At 40.6% G+C, this 22,586-nt stretch overlaps 1 protein-coding gene across 2 annotated transcripts; it reads left to right on the top strand.

Moving 5' to 3' along the window:
• The first annotated feature begins 14 nt into the window (after positions 1-14).
• LOC147114003 (heterogeneous nuclear ribonucleoprotein H2-like) lies at positions 15-20,769 on the top strand. 2 transcript variants are annotated; one of them, XM_085995491.1, is made up of 12 exons: positions 15-197; positions 3,181-3,310; positions 7,907-8,062; positions 8,284-8,427; positions 11,168-11,306; positions 14,818-14,996; positions 15,433-15,510; positions 15,594-15,706; positions 18,590-18,725; positions 18,801-18,881; positions 19,636-19,740; positions 19,852-20,769. In XM_085995491.1, exons 2-12 carry the CDS (start codon positions 3,220-3,222, stop codon positions 19,959-19,961), a joined length of 1,332 nt encoding a protein of 443 aa, XP_085851617.1. In that variant the 5' UTR covers positions 15-197; positions 3,181-3,219; the 3' UTR covers positions 19,962-20,769. The 2 variants fall into 2 exon arrangements, with proteins under 2 accessions (XP_085851617.1, XP_085851618.1); XM_085995492.1 differs by lacking the exon at positions 15-197 and adding an exon at positions 401-674.
• Positions 20,770-22,586: the final 1,817 nt, after the last annotated feature.

Genomic DNA, 22,586 nt, shown 5'->3' with positions numbered 1-22,586 from the left:
TGCGCAGGCGTGGTGCGGGTGGCGCGTGACGGGCTGTTTCCGGTTGGCGGAGGTTGTCTCCACGCTTTGAAAAGAAGAAAAGAAGCGGAAGGAGACGCGGAGCCAACCGAGTTGTTGTGGCCGTTAGTTCTGCAGTTCGAAACCGGCCTTCGTTTACTCTCCACTCCAGTTGCCGTAGTCTGAAGCACCCATTCCCGGTGAGTATGTGTCGGCGGTTTATTTAAGGGTTTTTTCCTCCCCCCCCCTTCTGAGAGAAGCGAATGCGCGGTTGTTGGCGCGTGCGCGCGGCCCCTGCTCGAGCCCTGCAGTGTAGGCCTCATTTTTTTCTCGTGTGGTTTTTGTTTTCGTCTTTTAATTGAGAGTCTCCTGAATTCGGGCCTATTAACGGCTCGTGATGCGGAAGGCATCATGGGGCGCGTCGCATTTAAGAATTTTTGGCCGAACGCAGACTATTGAAACTCTGATTAAAAACAGAAATACACAGCAGGTCAGGCAGCATATGTGGAAGGAGAGAGGGAGACAAAAACCGAGTTCACGTTTCAGGTCGATGTAAGTGTGGATGGCGCCCGGTGCCGAAATGGGCCTAACGTAAGTCGACATCTCCAGATTTTCACAAAGCTCCAGATCTGTTCGTTTTTGAGTGGCTCATTTAAAAAGCGTGCGGTGTTTTAAAGGTGAGGCATTGCTGCATCGGTTTGTGTTTCCTACATTTTGCGCGGCCTACATTCAGTGACGAGGTGTGGTTGTATCTAATGGTAGGATTTTCCTACTGCGGAAGTCAATGGAAAATATTGTTTCACATCTGACCAACAACCGAGGGAACAGTACAGTAAATTTAATTCTGAAAAAGCGGTGATTTTTGGTCTGCATGAAGTCCAGAAAATGGCGGATAAACAGAATAGGCGCTGATGTCTATTATTGGCCTTAAATGTGTTTAGAACGGGTAGATAAGTCTAAAAACTAACTTCAGGTTTAGTATCCGATTGAGTCATTATGCTGTTTAATTTCCAACATTTTTGGCTTTTATTTCACCTATGTTCTTTCATATACTTAAGCTAAATGTCTGTTTGGGTGTTTGCAAATCAAGCTTTTAAATTGGCCCAAAAAGTTGTCTTAATTAATTGAAAACTACTGTTTTAAACTAACTTTTGAAAATGTAGTGTTACAGCTAGCAATTTGGAGATGTGATTACAAAACGACTATCCAGAGGTATGCATCTTATTTAAGCACTGTTCAGTCATTAAAGATTTACTTTAGAGATGATTTTCAAAACAAAGCATTATCCATTGGACCAGCTGTGACTTGTGCTGAACAGCACAAGTTTACTTTGTCTATTTGAGAGGGTAAAATAGGGTTTCTACTGTAAAATGCATTGGGATACATATGGGGGTGGGGGGAAGGTTACAGCTATGTTGTAACTGCAGGTATTTTCAGTGGGGTGTTATTGGACTATTTGAATTTATGACTCGTTTAATTTAGGCTCAAGACTGCAGGGTGCCATTCCACTAAGAAATCTCTAAGCTGATAGACATAAACAGATCATACATTATCAATTGGAGACACCAATAGTTTTGCTAGCCTGGGCCAATTCTATCTTGCGTACCTGGGGGTATACTCACTGAGCTGCTTGGAGTTTTAGCCCCTAATAGTCTTGGGTGTACGTGACCACTGGCAAGTCGACCTGTTACATGATCGTACCAAAAAAGTTAAACAATTCCATATAAAGAGAAACCAATCAAACATATACCTTATTGATAACTAACATCTTTCTAAAATTCAGTTGATGAGATCATTGCAACATCTGTTTACTAGGGGATAGGAAGAATTGAGTGTCAGCTGTGGCTCAGTGAGTAGCACTCCGGTCTCGAGTCAGAAGGTCGTGGGTTCAAGTCCCACTTGAGACTTGAGCACAAAATCTAAGCTGATGCTCCAGTGCAGTACTGAAGGAGTGCTGCATGGTCGGAGGTGCCGTCTTTCAGATCAGATGTTGGACCAAGGCTCTGGCTGCGCTGTCAGGTGGACGTAAAAGATCCCATGGTACTAGAAGAGCAGGCAACTTCTCCCTGGTGTCCTTGCTAGTATTTATCCCTTAACCAATATCAGTTTTTAAAAAAACATATTGGCCCAGAAATTTGGGTCGGGGGGGCTTCCTGCGGGTGCAAGCCCCCGACCTGCACTTACCTAGCGCGCCGGCCGTTGAGGCCTGGGCCTGCATGCATTTCCGGTCTGTGGCCCGCTCCAGCTCCCAGCGTGCTGTGCTTGCGTGATCCAGCGGCGTAGTTAGTGCGATGCGTCGGCTGGGATCACGTGAGCACTGGGCAACCAATCGGAGGATGGAAAAGTCCATTCACGAGTTTGACAAAGAACTGTCAAACTCATAAACTCCGGGCGCCCAAAACCGTACTTAAACCTTAAAATAAATTTGAAAAAAAATCACACTATTTAAATCAACCATAAATAACTATTTAAACAATTTAAATTTTTGAAAAAAATAATTTTATGAAAAATCGGGGCTCAAAATACACTTGCCTTACTGTAAAGTATTTAAAAATAATAAACCTGTGGAAAAAATGTTCTAATTTGAATTAATTGACCACTTACCTTTTAAAATGAAGTCCTTACATCTGGTTTTTAAATGTGCAAAAAGTACAGGCCTTCACGCACGGGCAAACCTGTTTTTTAAAAAAAAAAGCGGAAGTTCAACGTGCACACGCAGACTCCTGCGCACACGCGTTTGACCTCTGAACCCCTTCATTCAAAGGATCGGAATTGCTGGTTTCCCACGCATGCGTAGTGCATGCAAGAAACCGGCACTTCCATCGGGTCCACGCGTGGGTACTCCGTCCGTACTCACGTGTTGGGACCTGAATTTCTGGGCCATTGTCTGGTCATTATCACATTGCTGATTGTGGGAGCTTTATGTGTGCAGTTAGCTGCCACATTTCCTACATTACAACAGTGTCTACACTTCAAAAGTACTTCATTAGCTGTAAAGTGCTTTGGGGTGTCCTGAGGTCGTGAAAGGTGCTATATAAATGCAACTCTAATGTAAAGCCGATACAGCACAGCTTCTCAATCTATTGTGATTCCACTTGAATGAGCAGTTTTTGAAAGTGAAGGGTTGTGTGTCTAATGTTTTTACAATTTAAATGTAAAAATATGTTAACTGTCTTCCTTCAGGATTTTTAAAAGGAAAAATACTATCACCTGAAAGAAGTCATGTCTAATTCAGAAAGTGATGGATTTGTTGTCCGTGTTCGTGGATTACCTTGGTCTTCTGCTCCTGAGGAAGTGTTGCGCTTTTTTTCTGGTATGTCAAATGAAAAACATAATGGAAGTTGTCCAAAATAATTAGCTAAAGGACAGTGAAAACACCAAACTGTATCATTGTACATAAACATGTCCAGGATCTGTTTGACATGCATGTGATTCTAAATCACTGATTGATGAACATATTGTACATATTCATTAAGAATGAATGCTTGATACATCAGTCAGTGATCCGACAATGTATACTATTTTGTAAGATTAACTCTTATCATGAGTACATGTTGCTAATTGATAAATACACGTCAACTGCACTTTGGAATTTTAGATGCTCTTTGTTTTGCTTTTGTATATTCATCTACATTTTCAAAATTAGTTTCCAAAGAAGCTGGGATTTAGTGCCTCTTGTGACGTTACTTGTGCCGCAGTCATAGTGCTCTACAGCGTGAAACCTGTTGCTGTAGTATAACTTAGTTAGCAGTATCCAATTTGCACTGCTCATGATTAAATTTTGAAGTTGGCTGCATCTGAAATATTTTATGAAAATAATTTCTATAAATATCCAGAGAGGCCTGCCACCATACTGCATTTGAGTTGGTGTTGAATCCAGGTGTGAACTAACATCCTTTTTTCTCTATTCTCCACCTCTCCCCAGGACCTGGGAATTACCATACTTGCAGGTGCTGTGATATGGTTATCGCTTGGCAAATTTCACACAGTTAATACTGCCATTTTAGCCAAGTGTAAGCAATACACCTGTCGAGTTTCACTAGGTTCAGTACTGAAGAGTGAAGCTCCCATTAAACTAGTTCCACAATCTCAGAATAGCATTAACTTTGTGATCATTATACCAGTTCAGCTTGAGTTAATTATTGCTTTAGTTGGATCAGATCTAATGTTGCAGTGGCTGAGCAAGAATCTTGTCACTGATATTCCAAATAAATGTTTATAGTTACCAATTACTTTTTCCAACCTTTTTATCTTGTGTTCCCTCTTCCCATAACATTTAAAAAAAAAATCAGTGATGCTGCCCTGCAGATTACAAAAATGCAGATGAATTCTTAAGTGTAGAAGTTTGCACAACAAATGTAATGTTTTTTCCCCCCTGTTTATATCCTGGAGGCACTGATGCTTGATCAGTTATTGTATGGGTGGCTTTGCAGTTCTGATACATTTCCTAAGTAATTCTTGTGCTGTGAATGCTGTCAAGTTTACAGGCCTTGATCTTGTCCTCGCCAAATAATTGCACCTGATCATCTCCAACCATCCCACAGCCTGAGGGCCTTTGCAGTTCCTGGCTTTGGTATACGCCGTCTGTGATTGAAAATTTAACCTGGACCGTTTGGGCTATGTGGCTTAACAGCAGACTATGTGGTAAACCATTTGGACGATAGAAATTTACAGCACAGAAGGAGGCCATTTCGACCCATTGTGTCTGTGCCGGCCGGGAAAAAAGCTATCCAGCCTAATCCCACTTTCCAGCTCTTGATCCGTAGCCTTGTGTAGGGTATGGCACTTCAGGTGCATATCCAAGTACTTTTTAAATGTGATGAGCGCTTCTGCCTCTACCACCTTTTCAGGCAGTGTGTTCCAGAGCCCCACCACCCTCTAGGTGAGAAGTTCTCCACACTCATCCTTCTACCAATTACTTTAAATCTATGCCCCCTGGTTATTGACCCCTCTACTGGGGGAAATAGGTCCTAGTCTCAGGATAAGGGGTAGGCCATTTAAGACTGAGATGAGGAGGAATTTCTTCAGTGAGGGTTGTGAATCTTTGGAATTCTCTGCCCCAGAAGGCTGTGAATGCTAAGTCTTTGAGTATATTCAAGGCTGAGATGTAGATTTTTCGACTCTAGGGGAATCAAGGGATATGGAAATCGGGCAGGAAAGTGGAGTTGAGGTTGATGATCAGCCATGATCTTGTTATCTAGGCCCCTCATAACTCTATGCACCTCCATGAGGTCTCCCCTCAGCCTCCTCTGTTCCAAGTTGTAACCCCAGCCTATCCAATCTTTCCTCATAGCTAAAATTCTCCAGTCCTGGCAACATCTTTGTAAATCTCCTCTGTAACCTCTCTGGTGCAATCACATCTTTCCTGTAATGTGGTGACCAGAACTGTACATAGTACTCTAGCTGTGGCCTAACTAGTGTTTTATACAGTTCAAGCATAACCTCACTGCTCTTTTCTTTGAGCCGAGGCATAGAATACAAGTATCCTGTATGCCGTCTTATCTACCTGTTCTGCTACCTTCATGGATCTGTGGATATGCACTCCAAGGTCCTTCTGTTCCTTTACACTTCTCCGTATCCTACCATTTATTGTGTATTACTTTGCCTTGTTAGCCCTCCCCAGAATGGATTACCTCACACTTGTCCGGATTGAATTCCATTTGCCACTTTTCTGCTCACCTGACCAGTCTATCGATATCTTCCTGCAGTCTGTAGCTTTCTTCCTCACTATCAACCACACGGCCAATTTTTGTATCGTCTGCAAACTTTTTAATCGTGCCCCCTACATTAAAGTCTAAATCATTGATATATTATCACAACAAGCAAGGGACCGAGTAGTGAGCTCTGCAGAACCCCACTGGAAATAGCTTCCCAGTCACACAAACATCTGTCAACCATTATCCTTTGCTTCCTGCCACTGAGCCAATTTTGCATCCAATTTGCCACTGTCCCTTGGATCCCATGGGCTTTTACTTTTCTGACCAGTCTGCCATGTGGGCTCTAGTCAAAAGCCTTGCTAAAATCCATGTAGACTACATCAAATGCACTACCCTCCTTGTTACCTCAATAAATTCAATCAAGTTAGATACCTTCCCGTAACATTTTCATGCTGACTGTCCTTGATTAATCTGTGCCTTTCTAAATGGCGATTAATACTGTCCCTCAATTTTTTCCAACAATTTGCCCACCACCGAGGTTAGGCTGACTGGCTTGTAATTACTCAGTCTATCCCTTTTTAAACAAGATCAACTGTAAGCTCCCAAGTGGCTTACCTTATAAACCACAAGGGAACTTTGATTTGTATTTAAAGATTTTTAATTTTACAAAATCATGTAACTTGTGTATGAATTTTGCTATTGTATCTGGTTATTTTTGAGTTGGTTCTAACCTTTAGTAACTTCATGCCTTTTTTGCATTAAATCACCAGGCTCCATATAGTTACACATTTTGTCTCACTCCATGAATTTTGAATGCAAACTTCAATTTTTTAGATTTCTGGTAAATGTGCTTGCGTAGCTCAACATGGTCCCAGAGGTGTTTGCATGAGTCCATGCTTATCTCTGGTAGAATAAGGGGGTTCTTGTCTGGGTTTTGCTGTTTCTTTTTGCTCTCCACAGTGGCTTGGGGATTCATTTCAATGGAATTTTTTGCATTCATAACAGAATTGGATTTAGACCCATTTGTCATCTTTCAACTACTTTTGCTAATTTTAGATTGCAATGCTTGGAGACCTACCAATCAAATAGTACAATAGTACTTGCCTGGATGGCACGAAGTTGCAGTTTGTGGTGATTTTTATTCACTCTGGCAATAGTTTACCATAGGAGCGGGTCATTCAGCCTCAAGCCTGTTTTGCTATTCAATTGGATCATGGCTGATCTGTACTTCAATTCCATTTCCTTTTACCCACAGTAGCTGCAATTCCCTTACCTAACACACACCTATCGATCTCTGTCTTGAAAGCTCCAATTTCCACAACATTTTGAGGCAGAGAATTCCAGATCTAACATTTTAAACAACGCTAGAAAACAAGTTGTAGCTCTCTTAAATCATTGAGGTGGCATAGGCCATGAATCAGTGTGCCAGTATGAAGTTCCAGGCTATCTCGGCCAAACTGAAATCCTGACTACTTGAGTTGCAGAATAGCAATCATGCTCTTTTCAAAACTCCAAGATGCTTCGGCCAGTTGTTTCCTCTTTCCTCTTGTCTGTAATACTTAATATGATACCAAGTGGTTTAATTCACTGACCCACCAAGGGACCCTTAAGTGTATATTGACACTGCAAGTCTAATGCCCATGCGAAGCTTTGACGTTAAACTTGTCGTTAAAATTTCAAGTTATGGTATGACTTAATTGCAGAGATAGTCGTGCTCTAAAGTTATGCCATAACTCCAGAATTAGGCTGCATTAACACTAGCTGTAGTGATTTCTAATATCTTTGGTCCATGTGCCTCAGTTTAATGCAGCACTTAGCAACATAAATGGGGTATTAAGTGAACCTCTGTCTTTGTGTAGTGTGAGGAACTGTCTTTAATGAACTTAATGTTTTGGAAATTTCATGCACAAGGACACTAGTGTTCAGAAGATGTAAATCAAGGTTATGAGCAAAAATGTTAATTTATTATGGCACTTTACTGGTTGTGGTGCCTTTTTATAGTGGAATTGTTTTCATCTTTGGACAGATTTGCTGTCATGAGATGCCTTAATTGCATAAATGAGTAATCAGATTTGGTCTGTATGACTTAATGAGCCACACGGTATATTTGCTTTTAGAGCTGTTGCAGGAACTTGTGGATTATGTTCTACTAGAGTAACTTTAAAAATCCTTAACTGGAACTTGATATTTTTTCTGGGTAACAATAGAAATGGCACATTTGTGAACTTGGCTTCTCTACTTTTACACTTCAGACTGCAAAATCTTAAATGGGATCTCTGGAATTCATTTTACGTATACCAGAGAAGGTCGTCCTAGCGGGGAAGCATTCATTCAACTGGAAGCTGAAGATGACATCAAAATCGCAATGAAAAAAGACAAAGAAAGTATGGGGCATAGATATGTAGAAGGTGAGTTCGACACCGAGGGGAGTTTGCTGTAATTTCTGCTTTTTATGTGCAACGTAGCACATTGTCCGCTGCAGTAAACATAATGAGCTGTTGTGTGCTAAGCAAATAGATACAGCAACTATATTTTATTCAGGATTACTTTTTTCAGATTTAATTGTACATTTACTTTTCTAGTGATTTCTTAAACTGTCTTCATTAATTTAAGATTTTTTTAAATCTAGTATTTAAATCTAACAACATTGAAATGGACTGGGTTTTGAAGCACACTGGCCCCAACAGCCCTGATTCCTCAAATGATGGCTGTGTTCGTCTTAGGGGACTGCCGTTTGGCTGCAGCAAGGAAGAAATAGTACAGTTTTTTACAGGTATAAAAAGCAGATTTTTCTGTAAATACAGTTTAGTAAATTGGCCATTTTCAACAGTTAAGTATTTTGTTTTAGACCACTAAGTATGGATGTCCCATGTCTAGTAATCAACATTACTTTTAAGGCTGAATGAGCTAATGGTATTTATTTCCAGTTGATGAGGTAATATTTTCTGTTTACATATTTGATTTGAAAATTAATTTTACAACTTTGAACTTTAAATGAGATGCTATGCATTAACTATGTATGTAGTGAAGAAATTATAAATGCCCACTGTGACTCATGAGACAATGTTCCTGCACATGGGTGCAGATTTTTCACTTAGTTCTGAGTTCCAGAACTTGTGTTGCTTTAAGTAGATGCATTTCCCTCAATGTAGAACACTTATTCACTCTGCTGCTAATGAGCACCACGTGCTGGTTGAGAGCAGAATTAAGAGATTGCAATTAATGTTAACATTTTAGTTTTATAAACTTAAATTAGTAGTTAAATGGTTATAATCCCCAAAGCATTCATGTGACAATTATAAGCAACTCCCCACTTATCACTGTCATTCCAGCACATAGCCTTATTTACAAAATCTGTTCATGCAGAAACTGAGCATTCACCTCTACTCAATAAAAGCCATGGTGCTTAACCTTGTTCTAGGGCTAATCTAAATTTTCATCAGCAACTCTTCAAGAAATAGTCCTATTTAAAATTAAGGCAATAATCCATGGACATTGTTATTGAAATGTTAGAGCGATACATGTCTGGATTTTAATTTTGATCTTTGCCATCTTGAGAATGAGAAACTGCTTTGCATCAAAATATATTAAAACCAACTCCAGATGTACACTTAAATATACTTATGTTACACATTTTAAAATCTTGCTTCTGTGCACAGTTCTTCAATCTACTTTCCCCATGATTAATTCCTATGTCCACATTCATAATGAAACTTGTGTAATTACACTCTCCTAAGGTAGACTACCTTTTATCCGAACTTCCGAAAACCGAAACCCTCTAAAAACCAAAGGTTTTTCGTTCAGCGTAAGTCGTGCGCAGGACATGACCAGAGTGGCGCACGACTCCGACCCCCGCAGACGACAAATTTCCCAGTCTTATAAAATACCTTCCGAAATCCGAAATTTTCCGAAAACCGAAACACGGCTGGTCCCGAGGTTTTCGGATAAAGGATAGTCTACCTGTAGCAGCAATGTAGTATCTGGTTTGCCACTCCAGCTCCTCCACTTATACTGCAGAGAAACTCCAATGCTCCAACCAAATCTACTCTTTCCAAATTGCAAGTTTTTGACACATATAAAAAAGATAAATGTATTATTTTTAAAATGGGTACTGTGTGTCTGCATGCACTGATCCGATTACCTGCCCCCCGCAACTAAAACTTCACTTATGATACAGAACCTATGATTGGTTACTTCACCCCTTTGCTTGATATTGGCCTAATTTTGTATTTGTAGATTGATTTTGAAATGGATTTAATAAATAGTAAACATTAATATTTGATTTTATCTCGACTTGGCGGTACATTAATTGGTTGCTAACTTTACCTGGTTAGGGATGTAACAACGTCCAAAATGTGGGCAGCAAAAACGTGCAGCATGGCACACTAATGTGTGCGAGTGGTGTAAGATACAATTGAAGTCACACTTTGATCAAATACTGATCCTGATCCCAGCTACTGGAGGCAAGAAGTGAAGGCTGATTGCTTCCCAGCAAATGGGTGAAGAAATTTTAGGGAAGCACCGACTTGGCTTCTTGAGGCTGCAAGCAGTGGACTTCATGGGCCATCTGCCTGGATGCTTGGCTGCAAGGTGTTGGGATAGTAGGGAAAACCTGCATAGCCTATTTTTAACTAAGTGACTTCATTTTTGGGGGTGGCTGAAGGATAAGTCAACATTGACAATTCAGTAACATTCCTACTTGGATCCACACACTCAATGCAACATGATCATTTTCCCCACTGGTTCCTTGGGTAATTGAACCATATTATGAAAATGAGCTGTACAGACCAAAAAAACTGTAGGTTCAATCATTAGTTTTTGGACCAACTGCTGGGGTGGCTGAAGTTGGCCTCGGTGCTTGTAGAAGTGGGTGTGGCTAAAGTTTCCACTCCTGTTGGCATTGCATGTGTGGCCATCAGGTGAGAACAGGTTTGTGCTTGGCTGTGATGGCCCCACAGTCTAACAGCACACTTGCAGATTCACGCATGGCAAAATGGCCACTTGGGTGAGGTACCGGGAGCATTTAATGCCAGTGGAACTGACGCGAGTTGCTGAAATTGAGGCGTGGGTGGACTTTGGTTTTGGTTGGCATATTTTGGTCTTGTTAACCTAATTATTACTGATTTTTTTTGAATTAATTTCTGGGGGATGGGAAGCACTATTGACTGTTTAGTTGCATTGTGTATGTTGCTCTGAATGGATTTGTTTTTTTGACAGTAAAATATGGGAAGTATAACTGCTATTTTAAGTAGTATTGAATCTTGCTCTGTTCTAAGGTGTTATGTGACGCATGTAGCTGTGCTTTAGCCCAGGGAGTTCCCTGTGGTTGGTTAGATAATTGTATATTTATACACGGTGAGATTGTCACAGAACACTTTAGTTCATTTTTATTTTTGTGCGCTATAGCTTATAGTAGTTTATATATTTTATAAATGCAACGTCATAAGTAATCATTGGGCATGTGCACCCTTTAATACTATCCCCTACTGGGGTTATTTGTCCTTGGGTTGAAGGGTTGGAAATCGTGCCAAATGGGATAACATTGCCGATGGACTACCAGGGGAGGAGCACGGGGGAGGCCTTCGTGCAGTTTGCCACACAGGATATAGCTGAAAAGGCTCTAAAGAAACACAAGGAGAGAATAGGGCACAGGTGGGGATGGATGGATGAGTCACTTTTCTTATGGTATATGATTGATTGTTATCTAGTACAAGTGCTGTAGTAGTATGGCGAATGTTTCACCTGGATGTGTTTTTGTTTGGGTTTTAAATAAGGTTTGTCACAATTTACAGCTTTTGATACCATAAGAAAATGTGATTAAACACAATTATTTAAGCACATTATAACACAATTTTTGCTTTATTACATTGAGTATTTGTAGAATAAAATTGAATTACTGGTAACCTGAAAAGCTACTTGCCATTGTAGTAATATTCTGAATGTTGTTTATACCACTAATGTTAGAAACCAATTTGGATTTTAAGTGTCTAGCTAAAGTAGCTGATTCTTTAGATGTGATGTAATTGTAGATAAGGGTTGCCTGTTGTGGCCTAATGCATAACTAACTTAAATTAAAAGGCTGTTTTCTTGTCAACCCACTTATGGCTAATAGCTTTTCAACTTAGTTGAGCAATTCAAGTTAACTACTCCAAGGAAGCCTATGTAACTTGGCTTCTGTGTCATCTGTGGCAGCACGGTGGCATAGTGGTTAGCACTGTTGCCTCACAGCGCCAGGGACCCGGGTTCGAATCCGGCCTCGGGCGACTGTCTGTGTGGAGTTTGCACATTCTCCCCGTGTTTGCGTGGGTTTCCTCCGGGTGCTCCGGTTTCCTCCCACAGTCCAAAGATGTGCGGGTTAGGTTGATTGGCTATGATAAATTGACCCTTAGTGTTAGGGGGATTAAATACGTGGGGTTACGGGGATAGGGTGGGATATGTGTTGGTGTAGGGGTTACGGGGATCGGGTGGGATATGTGTCGGTGCAGGCTCGATGGGCCGAAATGGCCTCTATCTGCACTGTGGGGTTTCTGTGATTTCTGTGACAGTAGAGTACATAAGTATTCCTTGCACTGTGTTGCAGTAATTTCCTTTCATGCCCGAGACCTTTTTTAGTTTAATCTAGGCTTGATGGTTGGGATGAAGGTCTCTATCTCTGGCTGTGAAAGGAGCTTATGTTCCTATTGCATAAATTCCCTAGCATTAACCATTGGTTTGAGAATAGTACACTTGCTATTTGCATACATTAATGCTAACTAAAAGAAATGTCACTAATGCTAGTAGAAAAGGTGTATCAAAATGCAGAGTGCAGTTGGAGGTGTTGTGGTTGAGTTTCAGGCAGATTGCCAAAGTAATGTGTAAAGTTAGCATTACATTGCACCTGGCCTGTAACAGACCTAACACAGGAAGTGAATGTGAAATTGTCATTATTGTTACATCTCATTGGCAAGCATCCTGTGCGTATAGAAACTTGATGTCTCCAAATTGACCTTAATTTGTTTAGTCTCCAGAATACAAATAGGATCATGGTAGGGACATCGGTTGTTTTGGTACTGATCTTTGCTCTCTCCTCTTTCCCATTTTGTACTGCATCTTTTTTCTCTTGCAGCAGTCTTGATGGTAAAAGCTATTAACTGAAAATTTGCAAAATTTCTAATTTTGAAAATATGGTCTTGGCCAAATGTGTACTCTTCTGTCTTAGCTGATGCCTCCTGCTTTCAAGGCTGATATTGTGGATCTTTTCTGATGACCAGAAGAGGAAAGGAGTTAGGTCTGGGGATATAGTGTCTGGGTCAGTTAGGGTCTCAGTCTCTTATACCAATTATAAGTAAGCCAACAAAGAGCTGATTTTGACCTTTAGTGAAGTCTTCAACTAATACTCAAAACAGTATTGTCACTAGGCTTAATCAATAATTTTTGTTAATACACTTCTTGGAAGTTGGGGGGAACTGGGAAGAAAACACTTGAACCAGCATAGTTAATATTGCATTATGCTGTTGTATATTGCTAATTTGCCATCACTTCAAATTGCTTGTGCTAGTATTATCAATATTTCACTCTGTATGGCCAGAGTATGTTGAAGGCCCTCACAATTCTTGCAGGATCAACTTCTGTTACAGCAAGTCTCTCCAACATGTTGGACTTTCATGTGGCCGCAAAAGCAGTTTCTCTTTCTCCCCGCCCCCAAGCCCACGCTACTGACTGTTTAAGACATGTTGCAAATATCCATCAAACAGTTGAGATTTAAATCCGAGCAGTCATTTGTTTCAGCTGTAATATTTCATGGCATGTGGAGAAACTGCAGTACTCTAATGTTTGGGATGGTCCAGAGGTTGTGCTGCTTTGGGGAGGGGAGGTGGCAGCAAAGGACATAGCTAATCTTGTTATCAACTGCTGTTCTGGTTTGAGACTGACTTGAACTGAGGTGATGGGGAATGTTTCTTGGATAAATGAATACTTATTGTTGGCAAGTGGGTTCTACTGTCAGTTATGTGAGGAATTCAATATTTGTTAATGTGGGAAACTTTTTCCTAGTTTGGAATCTTTAGTAACCACACCAATTAATAAATTGGGCAATAGAATATGTATCCTATTTCTCTGGCAAATCATTAACTGCCAAGATGTAACTCATTCTCTTCGTAGTCTGACTTCCAATATAGAAAGTTTCTTTGCCAGTATTTCTAAGGAAAAAAACCTAGCATTTTCTTGACTTGACAGCTGGAAGATGACTGGCGTGTTAATGTCTTCCAAACTGTTCCTAATTAGTTCACCAATGCCCCGCTGCCAGTTTCAATATGTTGTATCCTATTTGTATATGGAGTTTGAACAAGCATGCACTAATGTTATGTCACCTACTGTAGGTATGGTCTTATTCTTTGAAAGAAATTACACTTCCACATAGAAAGCTTCTGCCTTTTGCCCTCTCTTTCTGACCTGATGGCATATGGCAGCTTTTTGAGTTTGGCCTCTTTGCGAGTCAAAGAACAAGGTGTAGTTCAGAGTGAGGCACAATAAAAACAAGATCGATCGTAGGGTCAAAATGGCTGGTGCTTAAAAGGACTGTTGCAAGTGACTCTATGTCTTCTCAACTTGCCCGTTCCAATAGTTGCATTTATATGTGGAGGTTCAACGCCATTCAAAGAATAAAGAATGTTTTATATATGGTTGAGATAATCTAATGATTACTAGTTTGAGATCTACTGAAATGCATCTTGGGATAGAATTGCAGCTTAATTGGTTTTGTTTGAACCTTTAAAAGCAATGTATGTTGCATTTTAAGAATGCTTCGTGATTACTTTTTTTATAGTTACCAAAACATTATTTGTCTCAAGTTGTCGTGGAAAGTTTTAGTAATGGTAAAATGTTGAGTAGTGTCATTTCATTCCAAAATCTGAACTTGCAACTTGGGGTTTTTTAAAACCATAAGTACACAATGACCTTTCAAAATATCTGTAATTTTAAGTGTTTTATATGGAAGAATGTTCATTTCTTCATAATGGGGCTATTCTTAGTGAGTTTTAAAAAAAATTTATAAGAGGATTTTGGCCCTTGGTCTTAAATATTCAATCTTTGTATGGAAGTGCATGTTTAGGATACTTCAAATTGCCAGTGTTACTTTTTGTAACTAATCTAAGGCTAAATGCTTATACACTGCATAATTTTTTAGGTATATTGAAATTTTTAAGAGCAGCCGGGCTGAGGTGCGCACCAACTATGATCCTCCCCGGAAATTAATGGCTGGTCAAAGACCAGGTCCTTATGACCGACCAATGGCTGGGAGAAGTTATGGTATTCCTAGTCGAGGAGGATCTTATGAGAAGATGAGACGTGCAGTGTATGGTGGTGGTAAGTAAACTGGAGAGGATATTGATAATTATGTTTGAGTATTTTAATAGTTTAAGCAGTTTTACAGTAGACCAGTAACTACCTTCTAGACTAATGCTGAAGAACTGAGTTGATTTGACCCGGTATGATTCTAAGCTTGACCAGTTGTCATAATCCCATCTATCTATGTTCTACTACTGATAATGGAACATCTAAACTTCTTAGTTTTATCTGTCACCAAGTAATTGTTGTGTATATAGTACAGTAATGCGCAGTGCATGAATTTGGTTGTTCAAACTTCTATAGTGCTGCAATGCACTTTCTGTCTGCGGTTTAAGCTAAGCAATGGCTATTCAGTCCATTTGCAATTGAATCTAGTTTTATTAGCATGTTGCTGTGGGTGTGTTAAGGATTCATAATTGAGGTAATGTGCCATCTAAACACTGAATTTCTCCAGGTTATGGAAGTTACGATGATTACAATGGATACAATGATGAATATGGCTATGGATCAGATGGTTTTGGACGCGATCGGGGTGAGTTTTTTAAAAACTGGATAATGTGGTAGAACTTGCGAGTGGTTTATAATCTCAAATCTAATTGGATAATATTTTAATAGGAATGTCTGGACAAGGATATGGAAACAGTGATTCTAGTTTTCAGAGTACAACAGGTCATTGTGTGCATATGAGAGGGCTGCCATTTCGGGCTACAGAGAATGATATATGTAATGTAAGTATGTAAAATGTTTTGTTTCTTGTATTTGTGTGTGTTTAGTTTTGTGGGTATGAGCCCTTCTGACCTGCAGCTGAAAGGATAATCCCAGGTGTGCATGGGTCTCTCCCCTGTGGCCTCCTGCTTTTTTTTTTAAAAAAGGCTGTAAACTAGCCACTGAAGATTTGGGGTGGTTCTCCTTGGGAGGAAGCATGTAACTGTTACCACCCTAAAGCAGTGCAGATGAGATTCCGGGGAGGAAAGAAGCAAAGTGAATTTATTTGCCTGCCATACTGTTGCATCACTGATTTTCTTTAGAAACCTAAACATTGGTTCCTTTTGTTAAATTTTTAAAAATTTAGGTGAACTGACTAAAGGTTAGATTTGTCCAAAAAGTGCATACTTGCATTTATCATCTCTTAATTCAGAGAACTTATTTGTGCCACTTCAAACAGAGTTACCTTATCTGTGGACCCTGAATTCTTGAAACTTGGACAACTGTCTTGTGTTTTTGCTTGCTTGCATCTCCGATTTAAATTTTGTGGACCTGGAGTTCTGGAAAGGATTGTTTGGTGCAGCATCTTTTTTAAATTTGTTTATGGGATGTCACTGGCAAGGCCAGCATTTATTGCCCATCCCTAATTGCCCTTGAGAAGGTGGTGGTGAGCTGCCGCCTTGAACCGCTGCAGTCCCTGTGGTGAAGGTAGGGAGTTGCAGGATTTTGACCCAGCGACGATTGGCGATATACTTCGGAGTCCGGATGGTGTGTGACTTGGAGGGGAACTTGGAGGTGGTGGTGTTCCCATGCGCCTGCTGCCCTTGCCCTTCTAGGTGGAAGAGGTTGTGGGTTTGGGAGGTGCTGCCGAAGAAGCCTTGGCAAGTTGCTGGAGTGGATGGTATACACTGCAGCCATGGTATGCTGGTGGTGGAGGAAGTGAATGTTTGAGGTGGTGGATGGGGTGCCAATCAAGCTGGCTGCTTTGTCCTGGATGGTGTCGAGCTTCTTGTGTTGTTGGAGCAGCACTCATCCAGGCAAGTGGAGAGTATTCCATCACACTCCTTACTTGTGCCTTGTAGATGATGGAAAGGCTTTGAGGAGTCAGGAGGTGAGACACTTTCTGCAGAATACCTAGCCTCTGACCTGCTCTTGTCGCCACAGTATTTATGTGGCTGGTCCAGTTAAGTTTCTGGTCAATGGAGACCCCCAGGATGTTGATGGTGGGGAATTTGGTGATAGTGCCATTGAATGTCAAGCGGAGGTGGTCATTGCCTGACACTTGTGTGGCACGAATGTTACCTGCCACTTATCAGCCCAAGCCTGAATGTCGTCCAGGTCTTGTTGCATGTGGTCATGGACTGCTTCATTATCTGAGGAGTTGTGAATGGTGCTGAACATTGCAGTCATCAGCAAACATCCCCATTTCTGACATTATGTTGGAGGGAAGGTCATTGATGAAGCAGCTGAAGATGGTTGGGCCTAGGACAATGTCCTGGGGCTGTGATGATTGACCTTCAACCACTGCAACCATCTTCCTTTGTGTTGGGTATGACTCCAGCCAGTGGAGCGTTTTCCCCCTGATTCCCATTGACTTCAGTTTTACTAGGGCTCCTTGATGCCACACTCTAGACAAATGCAGCCTTGATGTCAAGGGCAGTCACTCTCCCCTCACCTGTGGAATTCAGCTTTTTTGTCCATGTTTGAACAAAGGCTGTAATGAGGTTGGGGGCATCAGTGAGCAGGTTATTGGTGAGCAAGTACAGCTTGATGGCGCTATCGATGACACCTTCCATCACTGCTGCTGGGGGTGGTAATTGGCCGGGTTGGACATACCTGGGCAGTTTTCCACATTGTCAGATAGATCCCAGTATTGTAGCTGTACTGAACAGCTTGGCTAGCTGGAGACTGGCTTCTGTGATGGTGGAGGCCAATATGGATCATCCACTCGGCACTTCTGGCTGAAAATGGTTGCAAACGCTTCCATTGTCTTTTGCACTCTTGCTGGGCTCCACCATCATTGAGGATGGCGATATGCATGGAGCCTCCTCTTTCCGTTAGTTGTTTAATGGTCCACCACCATTCACCATATGATGTGGCAGGACTGCAGAACTTTGATCTGATCTGTTGATTGTGGGATTGCTTAGCCCTGGCTATAGCATGCTGCTTCCACTTTTTAGCATGTGTTGCACCTTCCCCAGGTTGGCACCTCATGCTCCTCTACACTCCTTATTGGACCAGGGTTGGTCCCCTGGCTTGATGGTCATGGGGAGGGATATGCCAGGTCATGAGGTTACAGATTGTGGTGAAATACAATTCTGCTGCTGCTGTTGGCACACAGCGCCTCATGGATGCCCAGTTTTGTGCTGCTAGATTGGTTCTGAATCTATCCCATTTAGCATTGAGTCACATATAGGCCAGACTAGGTATGGATGGCAGATTTCCTTCCCTAAAGGACATTAGTGAACCAGATGGGTTTTTACGACAATCCGATAGTTTCATGGTTACCATTACTGATACCAGCTTTTTATTCCAGATTTATTTAATTAACTGAATTTAAATTCCCCAGCTGCCGTGGTAGGATTTGAACTCTCATCTCTGGATCATTAGTCCAGGCCTCTGGATTACTAGCCCAGTGACATTACCACTATGTTACTGTTCCCTTGGATACATCCTATAACAGAACTTTGGTAACAACTTAAAATACACATGGATTTAAATTTTGTAGTCTTTTTGGGGGGGGGGGGTCACTGATCTGTATCTGTGTAACTCAATGATACAGATTTGGGACACTCCTTTTTGTATACACTTATGCTGTTCATTCTTCACTAATACAGTAATTGGTCCCCCCCCCCCCCCCCCCCCCCCCACCTGAATCCACTGCTTTTGCCTTTTTTCCATTTCAGTTTTTCTCACCGCTGAACCCAGTCCGTGTCCACGTAGAGATTGGATCTGACGGTAGAGTGACGGGAGAAGCCGATGTGGAATTTGCTACCCATGAGGATGCTGTGGCTGCTATGTCAAAAGACAAAGCCCATATGCGTAAGTTGCTATAAAACTTCCCAGTGAATTGCAATATAAATATAACATTACCTGAAATTATTATTTTTTCTTTAGAGCATAGATATGTGGAACTCTTCCTGAACTCTACCTCTGGAGGCAGTGGTGCTGGCTATGCAACTCAAATGGCAGGATTGGGTAAGTGAAGTTGATACCAACTTCAGTCACAATTTAACATTTTTATATCTACCCTCAAAAGCGGAGTTGAAAATTAGCAATCTTTAGTTTAGTGATTCTTGTATGCTAACCTTGGTTTACAAACCGTGCCATACTTAAAACTTGCTTTTTATGGTAACAATTGAATTTCCGGTATTTGATGTCAATATGCAATCATTAATATTTTTTGGAAGCCAATGTGGCTTGTAAGTATAGTAACACAAGTTTCTTGCTTGTAGAGCCCTGAATGCAAATATTTTGTGATAAGCAAAGCTTCTAGCACATGGCCTTTTGTGAGTACACTGTCCCATTGCCGTAGTTTCTCAGCAGTAGATTTTGGTCTGTTTTTGGCTGCTCTGCTTGCTCTCGACATGTCAAGAGTCAAACGGCTTTTGAGTTTTGGTCACTTTGTTTTTGAAGTGGAAGTCGCTGATCAGTAATTTAAAAACTGGACAAGGAGCAAAATGTTGCTACATTTATCCATTTTTAAAAAAATCTATTTTCTCATGATCAGTTAATACCAGACTAGTTTCAGTATCCAATTATAGGCACTATATACATGCAAAGAACGTCTATCCTGAACCTAGAAATAAAACTAAAGTGACTAAAAAAATGTTTTGTGACCTTGTCAGTAAAGATGTTTTACTATGGGGTAAGAATCCTTTGTTCCCAAGTGACATTGGAGATAGTACTTGTATAAAGGCATGCTAACTCTTAAAAGGGATGTATGTTTTAGGAAGCCAGTCAAGCTATGGAAGTCCAAGTTATGGTAGTCCAAACAGTCAGCAGATAAGCACTGGATATGGAGTTTATGGAAGTCAAGCAAGCATCAGTGCATATGGTAAGTGACTTATCAAGTAATTGAGTTTTGTATACTGTAGCTTTTAGTCTTGGCAGCATTTTTTCCCCCAAAATGCAAAAAAAAAAAATTCATTATATAATTATTTTACAGGCAGCCAAGCTGGAATGAATGGAAGTTACTTTGGAACTGGAAGCCGAGGATCTATGGGGATGAATGGCATGGGTGGAATGTCAAACATGAGTGGAGGATGGGGGATGTAACTTTTTCACTATTTAACAGATACCAATTACCAGCTTAAAAACTTGGTTATGCTTATGAAATGTGAATTCTGTATATGCATTCCTTTCATTATGGCTAGAATTCAGCATAAGCCTTTTCCTAGGTTGAGGAAGATTCTAGGGTGGTACCAGTGTGTTCATCACATGATTTTAGTTTCAGAGACTTAAGTTTCATTGTGAGGTATTTTGGCACTAGTTATTGAAATTTGCATGTCATATATGACCTGTTGCATAGTGCAGTGTACACAAAGTACATTGGTGCTAGCAACATTGAGAAAATACAATCAATCAGTTAAGACATCTGGACTGTAATAAATCTTGTTTCCACTTAAAAATTCCCAGTACTGTTTATGGGATCGGAACCCCAAAATGTTAACTTTAATTGGCTGTGTAGTCTGGTTTACTGTTTAAAAAAAAAAAAAGTAATGTGTGGTAGTGCATTAAATATACAACAAAATTATTTGAAACTTAAAACATGACAAAACTATAAACACTGGTGAGTGTAAACTGATCAGAACAATTATGTGCTTATATTTGTTGCTTGACTTCATTTTTTTATATTTGTCTAAGAAAACAAGTCTCTGGTTTACTTTTTTAGAAAGTCAAAATGATGAAGTCTATGGCAAAATAAAAATTTTAATGTAGAATTTTTCTTTAGACAGTTATTGTAGGGTTTAATCTTGAGGTATTAAACATCTGAGACTTCACAGTACCTGACAGTCATTTTTGTTCATATTTGTAAGGTGCAAAGTGAAAATAAACTCACTCAATAAAGCTTTGCCGTTTTTAAGTGTGGTGTAGAAATGGCTGAATATATGGCTTTTTAAAGTTGTGAATTTTGTACTTTATACCATATCTTGCTGCTGGAGTTTTCTAATGGAAAAATAACTTCATTTTAGGTGGAGTATATACTGCAAAGCCTGGTCCTACAACTGGATGTAGTTCTTGTTTCAAGCTTCCAAAAATTAGCCCTGATCAACTTGTGTAAATAATTCAATGACTATTGGGACTCATTTGTTCCTATTCTAATTGGGGTGTCCATAATTTATTTTGTATTGCATTTAAGGCAGTTGACACATGGTTAAAATCACAGGACACATGTATGGTCTCGATCATGTGTATTAAGTTAATTGAGAACCAACACTGATTTGTAAAAGGCAGATCATGTTTGACTAATCTAATTGAATTTTTTAATGAAGTAAGAGGATTGATTAAGGGAATGCAATGGATGTTGTGTACATGGATTTTCGGAAGGTGTTTGACAAAGTACCATATAGAAGGCTGGTTAACAAAATTGAGGCTCATGGAATAGGTGGGTCTGGCAGCTTGGATAAGGAATTGGCTTAAGGACAGAAAACAGTGAGTTGTGGTAAATGGCTTTTTTAGACTGGAGGATGGTAGACAATGGTGTTCCCCAAGGGTCAGTGCTGGGGCCACTTTTTTGATATCTATAAATGACCTGGATATTGCTCTGCAGAGAGCTGGCACGGACTTGATGGGCCATAGAGTCATAGTTATACAGCACAGAAAGAGGTCCTTCGGCCCATCGCGTCCGCACTGGCCATCGAGCCCTGTCTATGCAATCCCATTTTCCAGCACTTGGTCCGTATGGCCTCCTTCTGTGCAGTTATGACTCTGTCGGCATGTGGCTGCCATCTAACAGCCCTGAGCTTCCCTGCATCTGGTTTTCTCTTCTGTCTCCTTTTTTCCTGGTTTGTCATTAAACACAACTCTCTTTTTCTTACTTCAATGCATACCAGTGGTTATTTTCCTGCCAGTCTCTTGTTATCCATGCTTATCTCCTGGATGGATGCAAATTTTGCTTGCTTTATCTGTGCATGCTCTGTCATCCCTTCCCCAATCTTCACTCTGTTGCATTTACTGACTCCTCAAATCTCTTCATTGGTCTCCTGTTAGGCATCTGTTTATTGCCCTGCAAAATGTTGGACTGAATTAGGCCCTCAACCCATCACTGAACATATGAAAACATTGCACAGGAGCCCAGCTGGTCCATCTAGCCTGTCTCATTATAAATTTAAGTTGTAGCTAATTTAAATTAATTTAGTGCCTTTAATGTAGTAATACATCCCAGGGTGCTTCATAGGAGCATAATCAGACAAATTGACACCAAGCTAAAGAAGGGTGGGTGACAAAAAGCTTGGTCAAATAGGTAGGTTTTAAGTAATGTATTAAAGCAGCCTGGTGAAGTTTACATAGGGAATTCCAGAGTTTGGGGCCAAGGCTGCAGCTACCAGTGGTTGAGTGATGGGAGTGGAGGCAGCACAAGAGGCCAGAATTGGAAGAATGCAGAGTTTTTGTATGGTTCAAGATGGGAAGGGGAAGGCCATGGAGAGATTTGAACATGAGGGTGAAAATTTTAAGTTGGATCAGGAGCCAATGTAGATCATTGAGCATGGATGATGGGTGAGTGGGATTTGGCATATGTTAGGATACAGGTGGCAGAGTTTTGGATGAGCGGTTTATGAAGTGTGGAAGAGTCTGGAAGTAACCAGCATGGATGAGATTTCGGCGGCAGGGGTGGATTCGGAGCTGTTAGAGGTGGAAGTAGGCAGTCTTTGATGAAGAGGATATGGGGTCAGAAGCTTG

This window comes from Somniosus microcephalus, chromosome 8 (assembly GCF_052327205.1).
Source record: "Somniosus microcephalus isolate GS21.2 chromosome 8, FLI_Smic_1.0, whole genome shotgun sequence".
Lineage (NCBI taxonomy): Eukaryota > Metazoa > Chordata > Chondrichthyes > Squaliformes > Somniosidae > Somniosus > Somniosus microcephalus.
This window is presented reverse-complemented; position numbering and strand designations above follow the sequence as displayed.